This window comes from Pristis pectinata, chromosome 1 (genome assembly GCF_009764475.1).
Source record: "Pristis pectinata isolate sPriPec2 chromosome 1, sPriPec2.1.pri, whole genome shotgun sequence".
Taxonomy (NCBI): Eukaryota; Metazoa; Chordata; class Chondrichthyes; order Rhinopristiformes; family Pristidae; genus Pristis; species Pristis pectinata.
In genome coordinates, this window is record NC_067405.1 from 118,517,875 (window position 1) to 118,545,590 (window position 27,716).

General features: G+C 42.7%; 1 protein-coding gene across 4 annotated transcripts in view; it reads right to left on the reverse strand.

Annotated features, from left to right (window-relative positions):
* Positions 1-26,946, reverse strand: part of kif26ab (kinesin family member 26Ab) — a 158,926-nt gene extending 131,980 nt beyond the window's left edge. For 3 of the 4 annotated variants that reach the window (XM_052024494.1, XM_052024467.1, XM_052024486.1), the window contains exons 1-2: positions 26,148-26,946; positions 21,556-21,801 (exon numbers count right to left, since the gene is read on the reverse strand). In XM_052024494.1, the coding sequence (XP_051880454.1) occupies positions 21,556-21,801; positions 26,148-26,276 (375 nt within the window). In that variant the 5' untranslated portion in view covers positions 26,277-26,946. Of the gene's footprint in view, positions 1-21,555; positions 21,802-22,263; positions 22,818-26,147 lie in introns of those variants that run through there. The other variant, XM_052024476.1, reaches the window with a different exon arrangement.
* Between the last annotated feature and the right edge of the window lie 770 nt (positions 26,947-27,716).

Below are 27,716 nucleotides of genomic sequence, written 5' to 3' on the forward strand. Positions count from 1 at the left end.
CTTCTACTGTGGTTGATGGAGCCCTCTGTCACATCTCCCCCACTTCCTGGACTTCCCCTCTCAACCCCCTCCCTCCAAGCAGAACAGAGATAGAGTTCCTCACCTTTTATCCTAGCAGTGTCCACATCTTTCATCATTCCTGCCAGCTGTAACAAAATCTCACCACTAGTCATACCTCTCCATACCTCTTTCTGCTTTCCATGGGGACTACTCTCTTCATGACTCCCTGGTCTGCTTGTGTCTCCCCACCCACACCTCCCTAATCTCTGGCACTTCCCCCAGCAACAGTAGAAGATGCAACAAATGTTCCTATACCTCGTCCCTCATCAAAATCCAGGGACCTAAACAGCCCTTCCAGGTGAGGCAAAGATTCACGTGCGTCTCCTCCAACCTCGTCTACTGCGTTCAGTGCTCCCAATGTGGCCTCCTCTACATTGGCGAGACTTAAGCACAGACCAGGCAACAGGTTTGCGGACCACCTCCACTCTGTCTGCAGTGGCCATCCTGAGCTCCTGGTTTGCGTGCCATTTCAACTCCCCCTCCTGTTCCTACACTAACCTGTCATCCTCGGCATTCTCCAGTGCCAGGGTGGTCTACAACCCAATGGTAGGAACATTGAATATTTCAGGTAACCTTTACTCCCTGTGTTCCCCTCTCTATTTCCTCCTGATCCACGCCAGGTCCTCCCATTTTTGTTCCCTTTCCCATAGCCCCCGTCCAGCCACCCATCACCTATTTTCATCCCCCTCCCTATCCTGGTTCCGTCTGTCCATTGCTCTGTTGAATGATTCCCATTATCACCTTCCTTACATCAGACTTCAGCACTTATAGCCTTTGTGTCGCCACTCACTATCCTCCAGCCTGTCTCCACCCTCACCCTCCCCTCCCCCATGGCTCTATCTCCCTATCATCCCTCACTCTTCCTCAGTCCACCTATCACCTACCAGTCCCTGTCTCAACCCTCCCCCTCTCCTCTTTATACAGGCTATCGTCCGTCTCCATTCTCTGTCCTAATGTAGAGTCTCAACCCGAAATGTCAACAATTCCTTTCCCTCCACGGATGCTACTCGACCCCAAGACTGCATCCTCAGCCCTCTACTCTACTCCCTATATACTCTTGACTGCGTGGCCAGATTCTGCTCTAACTCCATCTACAAGTTTGCAGATGATACCACCGTAGTAGGCCGTCTCTCAAATAATGATGAGTCGGAGTATAGGAAGGAGATAGGAGCTTAGTGATATGGTGTCATGACAACAAGCTTTCCCTTAAAGTCAGCAAAACTAAAGAGCTGGTCATTGACTTCAGGAAAGGGGGTGGTGTACATGCACCTGTCTACATCAATGGTGCTGAAGTCAAGAGGATTGAAAGCTTCAAGTTTCTAGGAGTGAACATCATCAATAGCCTGTCCTGGTCCAACCACATAGACGCCACAGCCAGGAAATCTCACCAGCGCCTCTACATTTTCAGGAGGCTAAAGAAATTTGGCATTCTCCTTTAACCCTCACCATTTTTTATTGATGCACCATAGAAAGCATCCTATCTGGATGCATCATGGCTTGGTATGGCAATTGTTCTGCCCATGACTGCAAGAAACTGCAGAGAGTTGTGGACACAGCTCAGTACATCACGGAAACCAGCCTCCCCTCCATGGACTCTGTCTATGCTCCTCACTGCCTCGGTAAAGCAGTCAGCAGAATCGAAGACCCCACCCACCTGGGACATTCTCTCTTCTCCCCTCTCCCATCAGGCAGAAGATATAGAAGCCTGAAAGCACATACCACCAAGCTTGACAGCTTCGGTCCTGCTGTTATAAGACTATTGAATGGTCCCCTAGTACAATAAGATGGACTTTTGACTTCACAATCTACCTCGTTATGACCTTATGTAGCTGTGACACTTTGCACTCTGTATTGTTTTACCTTGTGCTACCTCAATGCACTGTGTAATGAATTGATCTGTATGAATGGTATGCAAGACAGGCTTTTCACTGCACCTCAGTATAAGTGACAATAATAAACCAATTCTAATTCCAATCCTACTGAGTTCCTCCAGTAGTTTGTTTTTTTGCTCCAGTTTACAGCATCTGTGGCATCTTGTGTCTCAAAAGATTTTATAATGTCCTCAAAGGAAAAAAATTGTTCAAAATTCTTGCTTACAATTTCCATAATATTATTTTCTTCTTCTTTGAACTTTCAAACATTATCATTCAAAGTACTGACATGATCTGATATAGATATTTATTGGATGCACAAAGTCATCTGCAGCCTATCACAATAATTTATCTTGCTGCACATGGTCAGTGCTGCAGTATAGCACCAAACAATAATATATGAAGATCAGAATTGCTAGATTAAAAAAAACAAGGTCCATCAGTTCGCCTTCTACCATTCTGGTACTCACATGAATACAATGAAGATGCAGTTGTTGATTTAATCATGGCAATCAATATCAATTAGACTGCAACAACCACAGACAAGGTGTAAGGGATCATAGAGCCCTCTGGGAACCATAGGTTCAAAGTCACCTGATCCTACAAAGTGCATAAAAGGATAAATAAATGAAATGTTTCAAATGGGATTACAAACAAACCTTGTGGTCAGAATTTGCTACTCACTCACTTTGCTCATTTTTTTTTGCAAATCACTGATCGTTGTTGTCAAATGCAGGAAAGATAATACTGAACAGGTAAATCACTGTGCAGTCAATTGTCAGCAGGACCAAGGAGTTGATTGTGGACTTCAGGAAGGGGAAGTCAGGAGAACACACACCAGGGGGTCAGTGGTGGAAAGGGTGAGCAACTTCAAGTTCCTGGGCATCAACGTCTCAGAGGATCTATCCTGGGCCCAACACATTGATGCGATCATGAAGAAGGCACGCCTGTGGCTCTATTTCATTAGGAGTTTAAGGAGCTTTGGTATGTCTCCAAAGACTCTTGCAAATTTCTACATATGTACAGTGGAGGGCATTCTGACTGGTTGCATCACCGCTTGGTATGGAGGCTCCAACGTGCAGGATCGTAAGAGGCTGCAGAGGGTTGTAGACTCAGCCAGCTCCATTACGGGCACAACCCTCCCCGCCATTGAGGACATCTTCAGGAGGTGGTGCCTCAAGAAGGTGGCATCCATCATTAAGGACCCTCACCATCTGGCACGTGCCCTCTTCATGATACTACAATCAGGGAGGAGGTACAGCAGCCTGAAGACCCACATTCATTGTTTCAGGAACAGCTTCTTCCCCTCCGCCATCAGATTTCTGAATGGTCCATGAACCCATGAACACTACCTCGTTTTTCCTCTTTTGCACTATTTATTTATTTTTGTAACTTATAGTAATTGCTATGTCTTTATGTCTTGCACTGTACTGCTGCCACAAAACAACAAATTTCACGACATATGGCAGTGATAATAAACCTGATTCTGATGCTGATTTTAAGATCTTAGTTATGCAAAATATTACATTTATTCAGCTGTGTGCACAGATATCACTCATTATCAATGCAACTTCCCTTTCCTCTGACATACCTAAAGAAAATCTTTGTCAATCCCCATTGTGCCTGTGTGAAATTTACAACAAGATGTGCACAGCTTGCATACCCATTTATATAATTATCAGCTTTGAAGCATTTAATATACTGTATTTACCTGTATATGTACAGTCTGTATTAATTATGTGAAACCAAGATGTTTTTAGCATGACGAAATGAGGGGAACCTACTGAAATTTCATTTTCATCTCCCATTAATGCCACATTATACATTACATTTATTGCAAATCTTTACCTTATAAAATTTCAGTTCCCCAAACGATTTAGTGCACAAGAACATCAAATGCTGCATATTGAACATACAGACAAGAAAGACGATCAGTTGTCAGTGTTTTGTTAGTTGCTCAGCTGGAATGTTGGCAATGGAGAAGTGACAGTTGGACTTGATGCGCTAAGTAGTGCAAGAAGCAGAGATAATCAGCCGGAGGCAGCTTCTCCTTACAAATTTAACAATGCAACCAATTCAAGTTACAATAATTTTCACACGACAATTCTGTTTTCTTTTTTTCTCTCTTCTATGCTTTTAGGAAGGTCTTTATAATATCTTGCTTTTGGCTTTGTGACAGTTTCCCTGTTCTGAATGTTTATCCATTTGCCTTTGATTTTCTGATCTTTGGCATCCACCCACAGGTCAGATGAATATCCAAGAGTTGCCAAGCCCCACCACCATTCTCTTCTCCCACCATGCGCCCCTGCAGTGGAACCAGTACATTCCACATTATGCCAAGTTGATTTTAGGTCAGTGTTTACCGAGAAAAATATTGAATTATGAAAAAATATTCTAAATAAGACATAAATTGTAAATATGAGCAGGAAAAGCAGTGCAAGCTCATGAACATGATTACAAAGACAGCCTAGAAATTGAAGCAGAATGCCATGGACTCTTAGGATGGAGAGGGGCATAGTCATAGAGTGAGCTCAGATACAGACCCTTGGCCCAACGTGTCCATGCCGACTACAACGTAACCATCCATGCCAATCCCATTTGAAAGCACTTACCCCTAGCATTCTATGCCTTGACCATTCAAGTGTAAACCTAGATATATCTTAAAATGTTGTGGAGTCTTTGCCACTACCACCTCCAACAACAGTGCATTCTGAATTCCATCCACAGTCTGGCGGAAAAATTCCTCCTCAGATTCCCTCAAAACCTCCTACTCCTTATCCTAAACATATGCTTTCTGGTTTTATACACTTCTGTTACGGGGAAAAGGAGATTCTCACTATCTACATTATCCGTGACTCTCCTAATTTTGTATACCTCTATCAGCTCATTCCCCTCAACCTCCCCCACTCCAAGGAAAAAAACCCAGCCTATCTAGTCTAACTGAGACGCTCCACCCAAGGCAACATTCTGGTGAATGTTCTGTGCACCCTCTCCAGCGTAATAAAGGGACACAATAATCTAGCTGTAACCTAATCAATGTTTTATAAAATTGGACCATTAAACTTCCTGCTTTCATATTCTACGCCAGGGTAATGAAAGCAAGTATCTTGTATGTCTTCATAACCACCTTAGCTACCTATGCTGCCACCTTCAGGGATCTTGAACTTCAACATGAAGATCTTTCTGTTTCTCAGTACTCCTGAAGTCCCTTCCATTCATAGTGTATGTCCTACTCTTAGCAGTCCTCCAGAAATGCACCACTTCACACATATGAGGATTAAATTATGTCTGCCATTGCTATGCCCATTTTACCAACATCAATAAAAGAGACAAGATGAGATATCTTTATTGGTCACATGTACATTGAAACACACAGTGAAATACATCTTTTTGTGTAGAGTGTTCTGGGGGCAGCCCGCAAGTGTCTCCACTCTTCCGGCGCCAACATAGCATGCCCACAACTTCCTAACCTGTACGTCTTTGGAATGTGGGAGGAAACCAGAGAACCCGGAGGAAACCCACGCAGACACAGGGAGAATGTACAAACTCCTTACAGACAGCGGCCGGAATTGAACCCAGGTCACTGGCGCTGTAATAGTGTGATGCTAACCGCTACACTACCGTGTCGCCCTATATTACCTATAGCCTAGACTACCTTCCAAACTATCACAATTTTCACATCACCCGTGAACTTGCTGATCATACTGCTTGCATTCACGTCCAAGTCATTAATGTATATTATAAACAGTAATGTTCCAATCCCTATAGAACACCAGTGATTTTGAAAATCCGGTAAATGATAGTTAGCTCAGCTCACAAGCTCTCAATGAAACAATAATGTGCAGGTCCATCATTGAAGAACCGCATTGAAGAGGGGCAGAAGCAAATTCAATAAAAGCATCCAAAAGGAATTTAGATAAACACTTCAAGGGGAAAAGAAGTGTAGAACTTTAAGGGAGGAGAAGGGCGTGAACCGAAATGAAAGGAAGAGGTCTGTTTACGCTTACCCTCAAAACATCCCAGATCAATTTTTGCACCACAGTCATTGGAGTCATATGAACAAACGTACCAGCTACCTTGATGCACAACATGATTTTACAAACAATAGCTACAACAAAAACCATAAGATCAAAACACGAAAAATAGAAGCAAGAATAGGCCATTTGGCCCCTAAAGTCTCCTCCGTCATTCTCAAAGATCTTGGCAGATTTTTTACCTCAGCACCACTTTCCTGCACTAACCCCATATCTCTCGAACCCTTAATATCCAAAAATTCCGTTTATCTCCTATGCCGGAAGCCTGTGAAATGTGGAAGGGAGGATTGGCCCTTCCTTTACCTTAATTATTGGGATATAGGAGTCACAGGTAAGACCAGCATCTATTCTCTATCCCCAACAGATTGTCTTGTTAGTCTATTAAAGAGGGATAAATCTGTTATTGGCCACGTTAACTGAGGGTTGTATGCTCTGTGCTATGTCATCGTTCACATTCACTTGAACATGTATCAGGGATTTTAGTTTAATGCCTTTTTCAAAACTCAGAACCTCTAACAATGCCACACTCCTTCAATATTAGGATAAATTATGTATAATTAACTTCTTCTCATACAGAGCTGAAAGTACTACCACTAAGACAAAGTGGTAATTATAATGAGTAGCATGTATGAATTCGTGTGTTCAAAGCAGATGTGAGACGTCCCATGAGATTTCTTTACATTTGTTTCCTGATGCTGCATGATTCCCTTACATTTTGTCTGTTCCTATATTAACAATATGCACAAACCTCCTCACTGGGAGCAGGAACCATGAAAGCTATCCTTGTCTCTAAATGTAACGACAGTACGAGATTAAAATATCACAGTGAATTTGCTGGTGGGTTTACTTAAATGGATATCAATCAGATCCTAATATTTGTTCATGCCAGTTACTTAATACAACAACTCATGTAAGATCAGGAAACAATACATTCATTAAAAAGGATCTCTACTCTTCCTCTGTTAATCCTTTAACTAGGGCATTTTGCCCATTCTGTCTCCATCCTAGTCTCTACTTTCCTCTTTATGAATGTTCCAACTCTCCTTTCCTTCCTTCTTTCTTGCCTTATTTTCACTCCAGTTATGCAAAACTAAATAAAATCTGGAACTAAAAAGCGAGTATCATGTCCTTTGCCATGTAACTACCAGCCTGTTGTAAAACTTCATCTGGTTCACTATTCTGTAAAGAAAATCTGCTGCCCTTACCTGGTCTGATCTATATGTGACTCAAACCCACCATAATGTGGTTGAGTCTTAACTACCTTCAGAAATAGCCTAGCAAGTCTATCTGCTCAAGAGGAGTTAGAGATAGAGAATAAATGCTGGCTTTAACAAAAGCACTGATATAATGTGAACTAATATAGAGGAAAGGCCATTCCTGCATTGCCTGTTTTGCAGGTTCCAGGCATGGGAGGTGCTGCAGAATGCAAGTGCAAGTTTTAAACAGGCTGACTGACTTGACTTTGGGACAAATATTTTAGCTGAGCAAAGAACCTGCCGCTTAAAAGGTTTAAAGGACAGGAGCAGCTGGTAAACTTGCAGTTGGAACACTGATAGATCCTGCAAGCATCCTCATTTCAGCTCAAGCTCTACCCAGTACAGAACCCCTTTGTAACCCTGGTTCAGAACAACCAGTATTCCTGTGAACTCCAGATATGAAGAAGACATTACTACACACACAAAGCCACACCGATTTTCCCTGTTCAATTATCCTGCCTGCAATTTGTCCTTGCCCCTCAAGATCCATTCAGCATTCGCTGTTTGCTCCACTCTCCGATCTCTGACACCTTCCTTCCTTATGTTCTTCCTTGCAATTTCAGATTAATTTACTTTTCAAGAGGAACAGAGTTCCTTAATTTAAAAAAAACAGGAAAAGGCACTTTAGATATGTAGGATCCAACATATAAATTTCAGAATCATCAGAAGTAACTTTTATTTTGGGTTTGAATTGAGTGGGATAATAAAACAAAGCTCCCAAAACTGAACACAATCTAACTCAAGTCTGTCCATAGTTTGTGTTCATGGAGGCAGACAGAGCGGCAAGAGCAAATGGCTAGTCATTCACAAGAGGCAAAACAGTCAGTTAGTTATGTTAAAGAGAAAGACTGGCATTTATGTCATAGCTTTCATGGCCCACCCTCCCTAACTGCTCTACATCCAATGAACTACTTATTGGATTATGAATCATTGTTGTAATGTGGAAAAGACATAGTAAATTTTACACAGCAAGATTCCACAGGTAGCAATTTGAAAATCACTGGATAGTGTATTTTAGTGAAACTGTTCAGGGAATAAATGTTGGGCTCAACATTGGAGATAACCCTTCTGCTCTCCTTTTATATCCATCTGAGGAAGCAGGATACTTGACTTGACATCATAAAAGCAGCACTGCTGACAATGCAGCACTCCCTTGTTTCTGTACTGGAGTGTTGGCCCAGATTTTTGCTCTCTTCTGGTATTTGGACATCTAACTTTTTGTTCAAATTAGCAAACCTTAAACAGAATGAATAGTTATTTAACTGTGGCTAAGTGCCTTTTATTATACATTCAGCTTTAATACTGGCCAGCCTCATTTCCCAGATCAGAGGAAACTCAGAGACAAGAATCTTGCCTGGAAGAGGTAAGTATCTTAATAGCAGTGCCTGAATACTCCAGGCCCAACAAACTAATGTGTTTCTTATTCCATGTAATCAGATTCTCTGATCCTGGCAGGAAAATCAATGGAATGAATTTCTATGGCAGAGTGCAATGTGCTGACACCAAAACATAATATGTTTTGAACCACTGACCAGGGTTGAACGTCTAAGTAACCACCTTCCCAAATAGGATCATAGCAAACAAAAAAAGTATTAATTTCTGACACACCATATATTTGAGAAAAATAATAAGTATGAGAAGATTTAGTATGAGTGTTAAGGCTAATCAATTACATCTCCATACTAGTTATAATATATCCAATTAAGTGTTCATAAAGATTTTTCAATTAATTTGTAGGCTCTTATGGGACTGTAAATCACATAATAAAATTATAATTTCAGAAACTACCTACAAAAAGGCACCTTAACAATTTTGGGCCACCTACTGCAAGATGGTTATGTATATCATGAACTTTCTTATCCTGAGCCCTTGGGTTTCTGTTTACTCGTTTTAATGTATGGTGTATAATTTAACACCAAGAAGCAAATATTTTCCATAATGTCCATACATCGATCTACTTAATAATAAAAAAATAAGTTATATTGCATTTCCAATGCTGCACAGTAAGAGAAATTAGTTGGAATAATTGAACAGTATCAATTACAATTAATTTGTCCCTTCTCTTGAAATGTAGTTATCTTAATTTAAGTCTTATTGGCAATGAGTCATCAGAGACACTCAATTTATCATCATCTTAATTGCAATTGAAAAATCCTTCTGATGAACTGTATTTCCATTTTCGGCACATTAGCCTGTTCTTCTTAACCATCGCAGCCTCAAGGAAAAGGCAGCAGTATGAACTGTTCAATGCATTACCAATGAAGAGCCAAGCATTGTATTTAATAATTGGCCTTTGTAATTTTGAATTTCTCTCTCTCTCTCTCTCTCTCTCTCTCTCTCTCTCTCTCTCTCTCTCTCTCTCTCTCTCTCTCTCTCTCTCTCTCTCTCTCTCTCTCTCTCTCTCTCTCTCTCTCTCTCTCTCTCTCTCTCTCTCTCTCTCTCTCTCTCTCTCTCTCTCTCTCTCTCTCTCTCTCTCTCTCTCTCTCTCTCTCTCTCTCTCTCTCTCTCTCTCTCTCTCTCTCTCTCTCTCCTCCTCCCCCCCCCCCCCCCTCTCTCTCTCTCTCTCTCTCTCACTCACTCTCCATCCCAACAAAAATGCAATTCTCAGTTCTGAGGTAAAGTGTAGGTAGGATATAAATTCAAGGGAGTAACAGAATGAAGCAGTTTGGATTACACTTAAAAACCATAAGATGATGTGTTTTATAGGTGGAGAGCATTCTGACTGGTTGTATTACCACCTGGTATGGAGGCTCCAATGCACAGGATTGAGACTACAGAGCGTTGTAGACTCAACCAGCTCTATCACGGGCACACCCCTCCCTGCCATTGAGGACATCTTCAAGAGGCAGAGCCTCAAAAAAGGTGGCATCCATCATTAAAGACCCTCACCATCCGGGACATGCCCTCTTCACAGTACTACAATCAGGTACAGGAGCCTGAAGACCCAAACTCAACGTTTCAGGGACAGCTTCTTCCCCTCCGCCATCAGATTTCTGAACGATCCATGGACCCATGAACACTACCTTGTTATTCCTCTTTTGCACTATTTATTTTTGTAACATTTGTTTTTTGTAACTTTTATGTCTTGCACTGTACTGCTGCCACAAAACAACAAATTTCAGGACATATGTCAGTGATAATAAACCTGATTCTGATTCTGATTCTGAGATGTCCTCCAGATGATTCTGCTGAGTTATCCCTCCGAAATACTCTTATTTTTTAGTCTGTGGTTATTTTAAGTTATCCACAGCTTAAAGGATTTAGCACTATCCTTGAAAGTAGTGGAAAAATTTACAATTTTGTTTTGCCCCAGGAATGTGACTCATTGTCAGTCTCAGAAGTCCACTTTTTTATATGGTTGTGAGGACTTCTGATCCCAACCATACTGAAGAAAATTTCCCTCTTCCAATTTTGTTCTTATTTTCTATACTCATGGTCCTCTCCACCAATTCTTTAATGATGCAATAATGCAGTTTTGTTGATAAAACTTTTATGAGCCTTTCTCTAAATTCTGTCAAACAGCATTTTAATTTTGTATAACTGCCTTCCTCACACAGAATGCGTGTTTTTCTCTGGATAATCTGTGGGTATTAATATCAAATGGTATTTTACAGATGAAAGGTTGGCAGTTGGCATTGGTTTTGGAGATAATTGGCAGATACATAATGTTGTGACTGATAACTCAACCACTATTAAGGGCATTAATCTTCAACATAAATATGAATCATTGCCTCACAAGCAGGCAGCCACAAGAATTATTCCATGTCACCGGATAATGAGAAAACCATATAACCCTTCTCTTTTTGGCAAAAACTCATTTTGTGAGCTGTTACCATGACAAACTAGCTATCACTCAAAACGCATAAGTCAGTTTAGTTCCTGTGATGCATCCCAGACCGCGGAATAATTTCCTTGCGCAGTTTGCAAGGATCACCATGTGTAGGGTCAAATGTCTGCCTCACTTCCCACTTAATATTTTTCTTTGTAGAATTTGGGCAGTGACCAAATAGCTGGCTTAGTCATTAGAGAGCCCTTTTCAAGTATCTAGAAACTGAAGCTCAGTTGCTGCATTTCTACTGCTGAATGAACATGAATCACTTACTTGAGCATCAGTAATGGAGATACTATAACCATAATTCTTTCCAGCTGTCTGCGTGGAGTTTGCATGTTCTCCCTGTAACTGTGTGAGTTTCCCTTGGGTGCTCCAGTTACCTCCCACATCCCACAGATGTGCTGTTTGGTAGGTTAATTGGCTACTGTAAATTGCTGCTTCTGTGTAGGTAGGAAAATCAGGATGGAGTTGTGAGACAGAATCGTTTACTGGGAAGTGTTTGGTGTGATGGGATTCATCCTGAGAACTGGCAAAGACAAGCAGCTTCCGATTATATTGTGAGAAAGATGAAATTTTCCACTGAGCCCATTCCGCCATTTTCAGCCAGAAGTATCAAATGGACGGATAAGTCTTCCTCCCAAGATCCCCATGATTACAGAGGCCAGTCTTTGGCCAATTTGATTCACACCATATGATATTAAAAAGCAGCTGAGAGCACTGCATACAGCAAAGGCCATGAGACATGGCAAAATGCAGGTTGTAGGCCTGAAGGTGTTCTCGAGACCCTGCCGTGCTTTTAACCAGGCTGCTTCAATACAGAGACAACAATGACAACTCCCCAGTGATGTGGAAAATTGCCCCGGGGATGCCCTGCCTACAAAAAGCAGGAGAGATTAGATGCAGGAAGGACGTTTCTAATGGCAGGGAAGTCCTGAAACAGAAGTCCAGAATTAGGTTCGAAGGACATGGAGCATGCCATTTAGGATTGAGACAAGGAAAAATTTCTTCACCTATAGAAATTCTCTGCCACAGAAGATAGTTACAGATAAATCTATAAATATTCAGGAAGGATTTAACTATAGTTCTAAAGGCTAAAGAGATCAAGGGATATGAGGGGAAGGCAGGAGCAGAGTATTGAATTCAGCTGATCAGCTACATAAAGCAGGCCAGTGCTCCATTGTTCAGAACCCATTCCTGCCTCACCAATCTTTGAGCTATGCATTTACTGCTCTAATTTTATTTACCCACTCCCAATTTACACATGGCTTGGGTAATAATCTGAGAACAACAACCCTTGGTGAATTGTTTTTCCCTTTTTCCACATTGCATCAAGAGCAATGAATGAGCTCCAGATGCGGTCAGCTAACTGGATGCAAACTAGGAACTAACACTTAGGCCATCTTGTCTGGAGACCCAATTACTATATCAGAGTGATCATTTACCCAAAGAAGTTGTGGCAACACAGAGCAGTAAAACAAAAATAAATATAAAAGAGGGGAACCAATAATTCCTTGCAGAAGCACACCTCTTTTCTGCAGGTCATGCAGTAGAACAAATAATAAAAATGGGAGAAGACCATAGCACAGTGAAAATAAAACTGTAAACAGACCTGTATAAATCTGCTGAGTAAACAGGGACTTCTACTGTTAATGCTGTTTAATGATTCAATGCAATTTTTTTAACAGTAACATAATTTTAAAAAGTTTCTTGCTAACTTTGCTGAAAAATATTTTAATATGAACACTGATTGCTGATTGCTTCATTGAGAAACTGCTGGAGGTCTTCCTAAGTCTGATAGAGTGAAGAACTCAATTAATGATAGGAAAGATTGCTATCAACAGAAGATGCTTCAGTAATTTTAACTGCAACTGTTTAGTTCAACTTATTTAAAGATCCCTTTTTTATAGGATCCTAAATGAGGTTCTTTCCTGTAGAAGGGAAGACTTCAACAGAAGACAGCCCTTTACTTTAAACAATGCTTTGAACAGTGCACAAATTGTACAATCACTTTACGTGGTTATACTCAGCACAGATGAGCAAATATGCTTCAGCCTCAGATGCATATTTCTTGGTGTAAGCATGTTTGTTGAGTAATTACCATTAACATTAGAAGGAGATACTACCTTGGCTTGGATCTGCTTCACTTTTTGAGCTCACATTTCATAGCTTCAACTGTGTTACGTTGCCATGGTTTAGTTACTTCATTCTCATGGCCATCTCCAGCTAACAAAATTCCCATCCACCTGTTTTGCTTCAGGTCAGGGTTTTGAAACCTAATACTTGAATTCAAAAACAACTTTAAGAAAGGTCACCAGGGTTCCAAGAAGAATACAAAAGGTTGAAGGTTGCTGGAGCTTGTAAATGCAGAACACCAGCATGAAATTTGATGTAAAGGGCCTCAAGCACTCTCTAAACTGTTGTAAAGGGATTAGGATATGATTGGAAACCATGTCTATGAGTCCTATTAAATAGATTTCTAATTTTTATCATCATAATTTAGCCGTTGCTTGAATTGTTCTACGAATGTGAGGTAAAGCAAAATGTTCCATAACAAAGGATAACACAACTTATCCGGAAATTACCCCAAACAAAACTGTTTGTGCTTAATTCAGGAGAGAGCAAGAAAGGGCGCAGACTTGGTCAAATTTGTTTTTATTTGTAATCAATTTCAATTAGAAAATAAGTGAAGCTGAATGGCAACAGGCAGAACCTGTACAACCAGGTAACTCCATCAGGAAAATGCATTCATGCTTCTGCTTCTCTCAGGAAAGAAGCCCCTTTTGAATCTAATCCCTACCCGTCTTCACTTGCACAGCCTCCAAAAAAGGACTCATCCTTTCAGGGCTTTATTTCCACGTACCCACCCCACCAGCATTATCAAATCAAAAGGAAGTGCAGGAGGCCAGTTCCCAGAAAAGTAGCTCACTTGCTGTTATTCCCTCAGCCAGAGTGTACAACCATTGGGCTGGACCGTAATACTCACTGGCCAGTGACTCCATAGAGAATTGCCAACGAGCAAGTCTGTGCAGGTCAGCTCGCTCCTGACTCCTACACTTGATACCAGTACATCTGATCTCCTCCTCCACCTCTAGTCCAGGGATGGAGCACAAATGTGCTGATCCAAGAAGCACTTTCTATCCAGCTCCTCAGTTTTATACCAGCCACGGATGTAAGTAGTTTGTTTTTCTTCCCTTGATGTTACTTAATGTTAATGTTTTAATTAATTTCGGTCGTTAAAATGTGTCCTTAAGTAAGGTTATTTTTAAGTTTATTTTAATGATTTAGATGTATTTGAAATATGTTGATAGCAAGAGATTTTTAAATATAATTGCAAAGTTCTTTGATGACAGCAAGCTGTCAAAAGACCATCAGGATGGTCTTAGGAAAAATGTCAGGATCAGCCACAGAGACCATTACAGTTGCCAGAAGAGTGGCTATAGGACCAGTGTGTGTGATGAACATGAGGAACGGGCCAGATTGAATATGATTGGGCCCAATATCCAGTGACATATCTGCAATTATCCCTTCCCTATCAGCATGCTCAGTGTCTCCATACTGACCAGATCTATGAACCAAGGGGTGAATTGGACTAGATATCATTTTCTCAATCGTCAAAGGCAAAAATGGTCTCCTTCAGTCCCATAAATGTCTATCCATCTAAGATTCTTTAAATTATCCCAAGAGTACAATGTGAAAATGTTGTTTGCATCACTGAGTCAAAATTGAACCAGGATGGTTCCATGTTCCATCTGGCAGTGCCATAGCTCTTTCCTTTATCACTGTGTTTAGAGGAGCTCTTGGCTGAACATTTGTTCAGCAGATTTCCAAAACAGAACAAGGCGCCGTGCCATTAAACTCTTCCCCTTTCCCTCATGATAGTTTGGATGGTAGCTCTCCTACATTAGGAAGGATAGGATGGCAAAAATATGTTGGCCACAGCTGAGAGGGAAATTCCTTTTTCTTAAAAATCTTTATATTTTTTGCTTTGGATTTCTCCCATCCTCTCTCCAAAACGTGTTACTTGTCCAGCAAAGAGGATCCATACTGTTTGTTCAGTGATACAAATGACATTTTCAGATTGTACTAATGGGATAATTTATAGAATTACAAAAACACAGATACTTATACATTGAATGAGGCCATTCAGCCCATTGTACCCCTTTTAACTGAAAACAAATATCAGTCTTATCCAATTTCCCACCCCTTGGTCCATATGCTTGATGGTTACAGCATATCAAGTGCTCACCCAAGTACTTTAGAGTGGTTTCTGCCTCTGTTATCCTACCTTGAAGCAAACACCAGGCTTCTATCAGCAGCTGGGCAAAAATATCTTCTCAACTCTATCAATAATTTTCAATTGATGCTCCTCTCTCTGCTAAAGAAAATAGGTCTTTCCTAACCATAATATCTAGGACCCTCATAATTTTACGTACCTTGATTAAATTTCCCCTCAGTCTGTTTTGTTCCAAAGTAAAACAACCCCCAGCAAGTGAAAGGCCCAGATGAATGATCTGGAGATGTGGATTCATGCCCCAGTACTGCAGCTGGGGAGTTTAAGTTTACTTCATTAAATAATCTGAAATTTTAAAACTTCTAGTCTCAACAAGTGTGACCATGAGATTACTGAGTTATTATTAAAAGTCCATCTAGTTCACTAATGTTCTTCTGGGAAGGAAACCTGTTGTCCTTATCCAATCTGGAACAAATGTGGTTGCAGACTCACAGCAGTGTTGTTGCCTCTAATCTGAAATGGTCTAGAAAAACGATCAGTTGTATCAAAACTACTAGATTAAATCTCAATAATAAGAAAACTGAACATTGACCTAGGCACCAGATTGAATCATGGCCATGTCCCTCTTAGCCCAATCAACCATGACCATCTGGGGACTAGTGTCTAAAACTGGAAGAACTGTTCTACAGTCTAGTTAAGTAACAGCCTGACATAGTCATACTCACAGAATCATACTGAACTCCTCCATCAAAATCCTTGGGTATATGCTGTACCAATAGAGGTATGCCTTGAGCTCCTCAATATGGGTATAGACTCAAAACTGGTCCTTAAAGGGATCGTTTTACTGATAGTAGATGATCAAGAAGTTGTGGCACAGTTTTTCATCTAGATTCCCCTATCTGCAGTTCTTTGTTTTTCTTTCCACAGTAAAGGCAGAAAGGAATGGCCTTGAAAGCTCTCAACATTGACTCTGAAATGCCAGATGTCTCACTGCACCAGGTCAAAACTGGGCAGGGAAGCCACTTTCTGATTATCACCTACAACCACTAAACCCCGCACCACCCCCCACGCACCCCCCCCCCCCCCCACCACCACCACCACCACCACCACCGCAACAACAAACATGGTGTTTTAGGGTTGGAAGAATCCCATAATTTCTTTCTTTCATCTATCAATATCGCATTGTAAAGAATTATTTATAGCAAAATAAGGGGTAAGGCTTGCTTCCAGCCCATGGCAAAGCTGGTCTTTTGTCAGTCATTAGGATGTGAAGCTAACATCCCACACTTTGCACCACAATGCACAAAGGTGTCATCTGCAATGCTGCCATTATAGGATTGCACAACAGGTGAAGCAAAAGACAACTGACTTTCTACTCCCTTCCCTCCAAGCTAGATCAGAGTTCAAATGGATCACCTTCAGTGTGTGCTCTGGTGGGTAGGAGCTGAAATTGTCCACATTTATGGACTCAGTATGTTATAATTTCCAATCCCTGCAGCCCTAGTGCTGCCCTGTCTCAGGAAAACCACTTCAAGAGGGTTCCCACCATGAAGTGGAAGTGGAAGCATCAACACCCACAATTGCCATTGGCTTTGGAGCCTCTTGGTTGCTGCTGCGTTAAGCAGAAAGCCTCCAGTTAAAATACATTCTGATAACTGAAAAGAATGACATTTTGCAGCTTCCAGAAACCTCCTGACTGTCCGCTCACTTGTCCTGTATTCTGAAATGGGTGGGTGCAAACTAACTGTTGCCTAATGTAAAACAGATTTGGATGAGTCCATCTGAAATTTAGATTCTTCTGAATTCATCCTGCTGAATTCATTCATTTATGTTATAATTTGGCTACATATATTCAGTCTTCCACCAGTTGTAGTTTCGCAGAAAAGTTAGATTACATGGGATCCAGGGTGAGCTACGCAATTGGATACAAAATTAGCTTAGTGGGTGAAGTTAGAGGGTGGTAGTGGAGGAATGTTTTTCAGATTGGAGACCTGTGACCAGTGGTGTGCCGCAGGGATCGGTGCTGGCTCCCCTGTTGTTCGTCATGTATATTAATGATTTGGATGAGAAGGTAGGTGGCATGATTAGTAAGTCTGTGGGTGATATCAAAATTGGTGGTGTGGTGGACAATAAAGAAGGTTGTCTAAGGTTACAGTGGGAGCTAGATCAACTGGGAAAGTGGACAAAGGAATGGCAGATGGAATTTAACTCAGACAAGTGTGAAGTGAAACATTTTGGGAAGTTAAACAAGGGCAGGACTTACACAGTAAATGACAGGGCCCTGGAAGGTGTTGTAGAACTGGAAGACTCAAGGGTATAATTACATAGATCCCTTAAATTGGTGACACAGGTAGGCAAAGTGGTGAAGAAGATGTTTGGCACTCCTCAAACATGGCATTGGGATGTCATGTTACAGCTATATAGGACGTTGACGAGACTGCACCTGGAATATTGTGTGCAGTTCTGGTCACCATGTATAGGAAGGATGTGATTAAGCTCGAGAGGATGCAGAAAAGATTCACAAGGATGTTGCCGGGACTGGAGGGCATGAGTTATGAGGAGAGACCGGATAGGCTGAGACTGTTTTCCCTGAAGCAAAGAAGGCTTCAGAAGGGTGACCTTACTGTGGTTTATAACATCATGATGAGCTTAGATAAGGTGGATGGTCGCAGTCTTTTTCCCAAGGTAAGGGAGTCTAAAACCAGAGGGCACAGGTTTACGGTGAGGGGGGAAAGAGGTGAGTGGTGGGTACATGGAATGAGCTGCCAGAGGAGGGGGTAGAGACAGGTCCAATTACAATGTTTAAAAGACATTTGGACAGGTACATGGATAGGAAATGTTTACAGGGATATAGGACAAATGCAGGCAAATAGGACTTGCTCAGGCATGCAGCTTGGTCAGCATGAATGAGTTGGACCGAAGGGCCTCTTTCCATGCTGTATAACTCTATTACTCTATAAATGCTCCAACTCAGGAAAGAAAACAATTCATGCAAAATATATATGATCCCAAATTAAAGCAAATCTTTGTAGACTGCAGAGAAATATTGATAGTGATTAAGAACAAATCCATGACCTAGCTGTCCCATCTATCTGACAGAAACAGCAAGAGGTTCAAAGCTGCAAATGGCCTCAGTTCTACAGCCAGTCAGAGTGGAGGTGACCGGGTAAACCCCCTGTTAAACAAGCTTGGTGACCACATTGCTATAAATGACTGAGTTTGACATTATGCACATTAATTATATAACTTTGTTTGCTGTACCATAAAATGTTTGCTGTGAGTCATACACTTCACCCCACCTCCAATTCATTGGCAGAGCCAGTGTGGGCAATAAATAGTGTGTAAATATATTATTGTGTTAATTATTTTAATGAAAACTAAAGGTGTAATATATGGCTTGTAATCACAGCTGTGTTTAAACTCCATACTGTACACAATTATAGTTGTTACTATTTTCATGCAGTTTTGACCAAAACACTAATTCACATTCAAGTCCCTGATTATTTTTCCCAGGTAACGTTCTGCAATCAAAATTAGGCTGAAAATATCATAACTCCGTATAGTTATAATTTATGAAACTGATTTTCACTATCATTGCCTGGAGATTTAGCTGACCTATGTAAGACTTTGCATCTTAATTACATCCCTTCAAAATCATACCATCTACATCAGGTCAATAGAAAACAACCTGTTTATTGAAAGGACAATGTCAATAAATCATTACAGATGTTGTCATGTGCTGATTTTACTAGCTCTCTGTGCAGGACAATAAATCAGTGGACAAAAATAAGTAATACACAGGAAAAATACAACTTACTTCCTGTTATATGGAGATCTGGAAAGTTGAACTTTTGGGTGTAAACTGTTTCCCTGTTTAATCACCCTAATAATACTGCATCCTATCTGTTTTTGTCATCAGCTGCTGCACCAAACAAGCTTTTATATCCCATCACTGCTTATGTCATTAGTAGCAGACTGATAGAAGGGTGGGTGAAAATTGTGCTATTTTGCAATATCAAAAAGTAAGAAAATGTAAAACCCTTATTTTTTTATTGGAAGCTGTAAGCATTACCCACTTAATAAATATACACCCATAGGCTTAATTTCAAAAGTGCTTCAGCACTTCATACTTATACTCTTGTTGCCTACAAAAATGTCTTGATATATCTCCGCAGTCTATTTTGTGATGGACAATGAATGGAAAACCTTGTAGCAGTAATGAAAAATGAGGAATAGTGTCTTTTCAGTAACTTGTCATACAGCCGAATGCAGACTCTCCTCAAACCACCCCACCCACATACCCACCCACCAACACCAAAGAGTATTCCAATGCAAGTATAAGGTGATTTCAAAGCCATTGTTGAAAGATCCCATGATTATTAGGGCAAACAAAGCATATTCATTCAACCTTTAATTTGTTGGGGGGAAGTAGCTACATTATTGAAGTATACGTTATTAGGGGCTCTGGGCCTGCACTGAGAAGTTGAATGGATAGTTTTGAACTTCACAACACTAGAGTATTTATTTGTAGATTACTAAACTGAAGAACAAAGCAGAATCAGCTGGAAGCCTGTGTGTACACTCAGAGGATAAGCCACTCAGTTCAAAGGAGTAATGTGTCTAATGACGCTGTATTTGTGCTTAACTCTCAAAACACAAGGTGCATATTTCTGAGGAATCGACAGAAATGCATTTTACTCATTTCTTTCAGAAACCAGTCATATTGGAAGATATGAAACCACACAGGAAGACATCTATTCATCTTTATAAAAGGTTTGATTAAAATATCCAACCACAGGTTTTACTTTAGATTCAAATTCATTATGAAGATGAAAACAATGTTGTGATCTGTGTTTTGGAAATAAAAGGTCAAATGCATCATTCAACCCTGCTCCGCTCCACCACCAAACAAAAAGGACCACACAACGTGGTCTGGAGAGAAGGGTCTCCTCACCTGAACACCTGCCTCCCAGAATAAGCTTTTTCCCATGACTAACGTCCTCCTTTAGTGGCATGAACAGATAAAGCCTCGATTATAATTCAGAAGAATTTGCTCATTGTGCACAGGTAGGGAAGTCGATGGAGTCTGCATTCTGCACAATGAAATAAAGTAACCTTCTTTGACAGTTAATGGCAGAAGTGTAGACAGGACATTTAGGTAAAACAAATGAAATTTAAGATTGGTACAAGACCTTCAGGGTAGATCAGATCAAAACCTTAATCCGGTGTCGTGAAATATTGCATTGTAACCGTCTGAAGCCCTAACTTAAGGACACATTTAGACAAGGCCGTTTCTGTATAGGTAACATTGGGTGGAGTTTAATTTGCTTTCAGGGAATTATTTAATACCTATGGTGTATGTGTGTGTTGGGGGGGGGGGCGCGGTGTTCATTGCGTCTACGTAAGAAGTGTTTGAACACGTCATTTCTACTGCTGCAAAAAGAGCTTGTGCTATTAACGGAAACAACATTTTTCGCCCTCCCTCAAGTCCCTGGATTTTCAATCACATGCGCCAACCAACCGAGAGATCAACACGATTAGTGCAAATCGATTGCAGGAAATTGTCCTCTTTTTAATCCAAAGGAGTTTGGAATTGCCTGACCGCCTCTCAGAGTGCCCTGGCCGTGGAGTCCTATCAGGATAATCCCCACACCCCATCCACACTTCTAGCGTGTTTCTGACGAGCCACGGTCACCCGACTCTCCCATTGGGAATTCTTGATGTTTAGATTAAACCCTACTGGCTCAATAATAGGGGCTGTTTTGTTGTTTGCAGAGGGGTGGATACCTGCTTCTAACCCTGAGGGAAGACTGTCAGACAGTTCAGTGCTCGCTGGTAGGGGCTGGGGAGTGCCCTCCTGTTTGGAACACGCCACTGGCGCAGTTCAGCTCACGCTGAAACATCTCATCAGCCCGTGGCTCCGATCCACCGCCCTCTGAGCGACTACTCAGCGTTTTGTTCGCTCGTCAGGTTCACACATTGAGCGACAACTGACGCGCCAACTCCCGATCTACGGTCTGCGGGCTGTGAAGACTTGGTGGGGCTGTCAGTAAATAAGAGAGTTCGAGGCACATTAAAAAAAAGAGTGCAACAGAACTCAACACCCTCGCATAATGCTAAGTGTTACTGATGGTTGACCATCAAAATACCAACTAAAACACATCCTGTGGCTACCACCAGATGCCAGGAGTTGGAGGCAGCCGAAGAGAGGAGTTCCTAGCAGATGTTGGGAGCGGTGCCTGGGGGCTGATTGTATTTAGTGAACTCATACCTTGGTGGCCCCGGGGACGACGAGCTTCATTGCTTGTCTCCTGAGCTCCGCCAGCTTGACTTGGCAGTTCTTGCACCAAGCTCCCTTTTCCTCCTTCTCGAAGGGACAGGACTCGGTCCCGGAGACGGTTCCCGCTCCCTCCGGAGCGGGTCGGCTGCCACAGTAATCTTCCTCCGCCTGCAACCTCTTCCTGAGGCCGCACTCCGGGGACACCGCCGTCTCCTTGCTCGGGCTCCCATCCAGCACCTGTGAACGTGGCAGAGGGAAAGGCACGTAAGATGCGCTAGACCTCTTTAACCCGTGCAATGGCGTGGACGTGAAATTGAAGGTCAACCGAACGGAATAACAGTTTGACATATTAACCCCCAGCCCCGCTCTCCAAAATATCCCCAATATACAGGAGCCACTCATTAAACATTGCCCAAATATGTCCAGTAAGTTACGTTTGTTTAGTGCCAGCGAGCCTGTTGTTGAGTTACACGACACCCTTCATAATGCTAAGTGTTACCAATGGTTGACCATTAAAGTAAGGGCTCTTCCAGGCTCGGGAGCATCGGTACGCAAATCATGTCCCGTCTTCTTCTCACTGTTGAGCCGCTTGCAACGCGGCAAATCAGCTTTCCGTAGCCCCGGTGTAACATCAGCCTGAAACTTTTACTCAACCTTACCCAAGTACAGGAACTCTCAGCCACAGCCTTAAATACTTACTGCCAGTCTGCGGAACTCTGGCTCCAGTGCATGAGATTTGCTCCCTGGCATTCTGAATCAAGTCACTTTCGGTTACTTCAGGAACACATCAAGCAGCGGCCACAGTGAGAGGGATTACAATGGTGACAGGTCCCGTCTCTCCACTGGAAAGTGTGGATTCATATCAACAGCACAAATGCCACTGAACGCAATCAGCTTCTCATTATGAGGAGGGTAATTGTTTTTTTTAAACTACGCTGACTTTTCAATTGCGCCTGAAAAGTTTAAACCGGCATTTGATCATTCTGGGCCTCCGCGTGCGCCCACCGTCCATGTCCTGAAGGGGACAAGAGTAAGTTTGAGTTTCAAGTTTGTGTGGGTACGGGGAAGCGACAGCGTGCCTTGGAGTGGGTGGAGCACAAATAGATGGAAACCACTGATCGGCCAAGGAGTTCCCGTGACTGACAAATAGCTCAAATAGCACAACCCTGCAATAACTTTAAACTGCCAGCGTTAACTTTCAAACGGACAAGCTCGGCAATTTCACACGTCGCTATTTCCAATGATAAAACAGCCGTTACGACCCAAGTCCTCCAACCAAGTGCAAACATCTTTGAAAATTTCATTTCAGAATCTGCGAAGGCGTCAATAATCCCTGGTTTATCCCAATCTGCCACTGACTACTGCAATTGCCATTCAAAGCGGAGCCTGACAGAGATCGCCATAGTAAGACAGGCGTGACCTACTGGTGCCTGCGGTGGTGCTTTGGTTAATTTAACTATGCAGATGAACAAGCTACTGGAAACAGGGCTGTGAATGACTTTAGAATTAAACTGTCTCTCTAGGCTCGATTTACAGCGCTACTTCCAATGCTGGTAGCATTGAGCGTATTCAAACTGGTTGGATGCAGTGTGTGTGATTCCTTTTGTGGTAATTTGACAAAGTGATGTTGGTAGGTGCGTTCTGTGATTTCACCCACTCAACCAAATGCCAAGAATCTTTCAGAACGCAACAATATTATATTCTCCACATTTAAAATGTATTTTTTAACCTGAAAGCCAACTTAAACTCCTGAGGCTCGACCTGTCATTTTGTTTTTGTGCTAATCTGGGCTGGAGAATTGATCCAGTATTCAGCATTTCTCCCTGTGTCAAGCTGTGCTGAGAGGGATCGTTCCTGTAGTTACAGCGCCACTTGTTGGCCGTAGCTCAGAGCCGCGCAGGACCGAATTCTCACCAAGGGACAGACAACGTGTTTCGCGGGAACTAAGCTTAGTATTCGCAGAGAAAAATGTGGGTCAAAATTTGCTCAGCGTGGAAAAGGGTAGGCTCTCAGTACACTACAGCCCCGATTTAAGAAAACGCTTTAAGGCAACAGAATATTTGTGAGTTAGTTAGCAAAATTGAACTGCACTTGTTGTTGCAGGTTACATGCCATGAGCATTTTACAACATTTGGGAGAAGTTTTCATTTAAAACCAGACAGAAATGCAAAGGTGCATCTTCAACGTAAGACCTTTGATTATAAAACGTTTATCCATTCCAAAACGTTTAAATTAAACTGGAATCCTGAATTGAAAGGTGACAATAATCACAAATGTAAAGTATGTTAAGACCATAAAGATGATACTAGATAAACGTAGGCAAATGCCAGATTCCATTAACTATTTCACAGCCAGTGTAAAAGCCTACCCTTTCTGTCTACTCCAACACCCGGCAGAATCGGGCCATAAGAGATTCTGCAGATGTTGGAACCTGCAGCAACATACACAAAGTGCTGGAGGAACTCAGCAGGTCAGGCAGCATCTATGGAGGGAAATAAACAGTCGACGTTTCGCGGAGTCAAGCCATACTTGGCTGTACCTAAACTGTGAGTGTGGGATTATTTCATTATTGTTCAACATGCCCTCCAGTTAACACGCTCATGGGACATGAAAATAGTGGAAGTTCTACGTCTCACCGAAAGGATTGCAATGAGCAGACAGGAAGGTTGGAAACCGTCATGTATGGGGTATAGGTAGAGAACACGTTGTGGGTAATGGTGAGGTTGACATCGGGACCGGCCGCAGGAAACAGCGGCAATGGATGGACATGTGCTGAGGGTAACACATAGTTATGAGATGCCTGATCAAAATAGGTGCAGGATGCATTTCAAGTTACAAGTCTTTCTAAACATACGCACCATTTTAGCCGCATCGTCCGTCTCGCAGCATTGTTTTGTGTGTGAAGCAGAACCCATTCCCCCACTGATCGCCCGTTAAATTACAATGGGTTCCCAGAGCGGGGAGTAGAGAAAAACGTGGCTCTGTGCTGGGGCTAACGCTGCAGGACGATTTTCCATGCAAGCAGGCACTACAAGAACTCTACTCCAAGTTTTAACTTTAATGGGAACCGTTGGCTTAAAATATAAGAATAAAAAAGGAACAAAACGCCCAACAGATTTACAAAGCTGCTTCTGACTGGGTCACAAGCGCCGATTTCACATGTCAGACCCAATCCACGTTGCTTCCCTCTTCGGGACTGCTTCTGCACTCACTGTAGTGAACTTCCACTGCAGAGTTGGTCTTACAATATAAACCAGAACGTTGTGTTTCCACGTTAAGTTTGTCTGAACCACTGCGCCCAACGCCGCCGTGCACAGCAGGAGACCACACGGGCGCTCCCTGCTGCCCCGGGCTGCCGCTGCCGGCGGTCGCCGGGCTGTGGATGAAGTTTAACCCGCCCCGCCGGCGCTCCCGTCATGAATGCCGCGGAAAGCGCGCTCACCAGTAGATGCGCGCTCGGCACTAGCCGAGTGCGCGCGCACTAGCAATGAGCGCGCCCCGTGCATCGCTGGACTCTCTGATAGGTGGCCCTGTAGCCCCCGGGCTGTGAGCTGGGGGGAGACGCCTGAAGTAGCCGGGGTCCGAGCACGGGGAGGGGGCGCCTGAAGTTCCCCCCTCCCTTAAACGTCCACAAATGTCCGGGACAAACCTGGCGCCTGCACCTCGCTCCCCCGCCTCCTTTCTGAATCCCCGCAGCCCTGCGCGCCCCCAGCACCCTTCAGTACGCGTGCATCAGCCCTCCTAGCATTGCTTCCACGCGCGCCCACGCGCCTTCAATCGGCGCCGCTGCTCGCTGCGCGCACCCTGAAGGCGCTTCGCCGTGCACGCACCCGGCTGCGCTCGGTGCGACAGAACGCCGGCTTGTTTTGTGCCCTGGTGGTGGAGCTGCGCGTGCACAAAAAACCGCTCCACCCTGTGCACCCCGGTCCTACTCCAGGCGCGCTCCCGCGCACATCCTCACTGTACATTGCACACTATTTTGTGGTTCTTACCCTATGAAAATCCGCATCCCTGATATTACCCCCACAGTCTGTTTTCTTCGCACGGTTCTTTAAGGCGTGAAAATATCAGTCCTCAGAACATTGTGAAATTAATACAGACCTGGAATTTCAGTTGTTTTACTCCCAGTGCCCGGCCCAATGTCTATGCAACATGAAGTCGCTGCTACTTACCTGATGAACATGTAAACAGCGAACACAACACTCCGCTGCCACGTCCATTCCAACCACCTTAATTGCTGAGAAGTTCAAAGCAAACTCCGGGCAGCAACAGAGCAAAGATCTTCAAACAAAATATGAACTGTTCCCCGGTCGCTTTGCCTCTGGCGCAAAATTGACTGGATTGTAATCTGGAATCTGAAGTGTTTAGGTGGCATCGGTTAGAGATGAGGGGTTCGCAGTTATTGTCAATATTTCCGATAATGTAACATCAGCGACCCCACAGAAAGTCAACCCCGAAAGGCGTAAATAATTTCAGAGCACACACTTAAACAATTTTCATTATGATGATGTTTTATTAAATGAAGATAACTGAAACCTGTCGTTTTAAAAAGAGGTCACCGCATAACACTGGAGAACACTCACCTTGTGTTTCCTCCTCAAAAGGTGACTGGTGAATCCAAAGATAATGTCAGAGTCCAGGCAAAAGGTGCCGATTTCCAGTAAGTTTGTGCCTTTTCTGGGAGGGGACCCTGGCGTTTGCTGGGAAGACATGATGTTCTGCGATCTTCGAGCTTGGTCCCCCAGCCTCACCCCCGGTACAACAGAAGCCTCATTCACTCCGCGGTGACATGCTGGCTGCCACGGTTTATTCCATGTCCGGGCACGCTGCACAAAATCCCGCTAATCCACAGTCAGATACACTCCGGTCTCTCTACCACTCCCCTCACTAACGTCCCGCCAGAGCAACCTAATCCAGGAGCGAATCTTCTTGCATCCACTTGTCCCCCTGAGTGAAAAATCATCAATATCCATCAGCAAATCTTCGGATGGCCCTCGGTTTCTTCTTCCCGCGGCGTGGAAGAAGTGTTCCAAACGTGGGGAACAGCTCCTTGGATCTCTGCCCGTGTGCTGTGCAGAATTGAATGTTCCGCTGTGGATCGAGAGAAGTGAGGCATGAATGCAGTGAAGTTATCTTTTTTTTGTGGACGGCGGTAAGCTCTCCTCACATCACATCATTCAGTAGTGTCTTGAGGAAAAGCTGCATCCCTTTAAAGTGTGCTAATTGTTGGCTGACAGCCTGGAAATGTGCTGCTGGTGATGGACTCCCGGTGACTCCAGAGAAGCCAATCCCACTGTGGGCAGCTAGGTGACATAAACTACTGACAGGATGAAATCGATTTAGCTCTATATCTCGGGCAAGAATATGACATATTCTTATGATGCTTTCATCGACACTAGCAATTCCAACCCCTAAAGATCCGATCCCCTTTGCTGCGAAAGAGACGTATGTTTATTAGGTTTTTAGATCAATCAATAATGTTCTGACGAGAGTAAACATAATTTGCATTCTATCAGTTTGATCCTCAGTGGTTAACACTTCCAATCACAATGATAGGGAAATGAGGATATTCCATTTGATTGCACTCAATTACAGTAATTTACTGAACCTCTTTTAAAAATGCAAGGTAGGAGTTTAGTTGGAAAAATAATCTAACACTGTTGCAGCACCATGCCCTGTCAGTTATTTATCACCGTGGAATATCTGCAGCATACTTTCTTTAGAAAAAAATGATAGGGGTTAGCGCAAAGCTGGATGTCTAGTCGACGGAAAGCTGGGCAAAATGATAACAGGACAGCAATCGCAAAGTTATTAACACTGTCCGCGTTTGTTGTTCCAAATAAAGTAAAACATCAACGAATCGATTGTGCACAAAGCCTATTAGAGTAGATAAAGTCCATTATTTATATGTTTTGAAAGCGATCCTCAGACATTAACATTAGTCTGTTAATAAAAATCTTATCACCAGGACACAGAGGACTAGTCGATAGATAACCAGACAGTCATTACCTTTATAATAAAGAAATTTGTGTCAGTGATTTAAAGAATGTCTCTTTTTTTGCCATTGGGTGGATTTGCCTGCTCTTGGTGAAATATGTCGTTTTGGTTTCCTGATTGTTTATATGGCAGTCATTTAAGTAACTTATCATTGG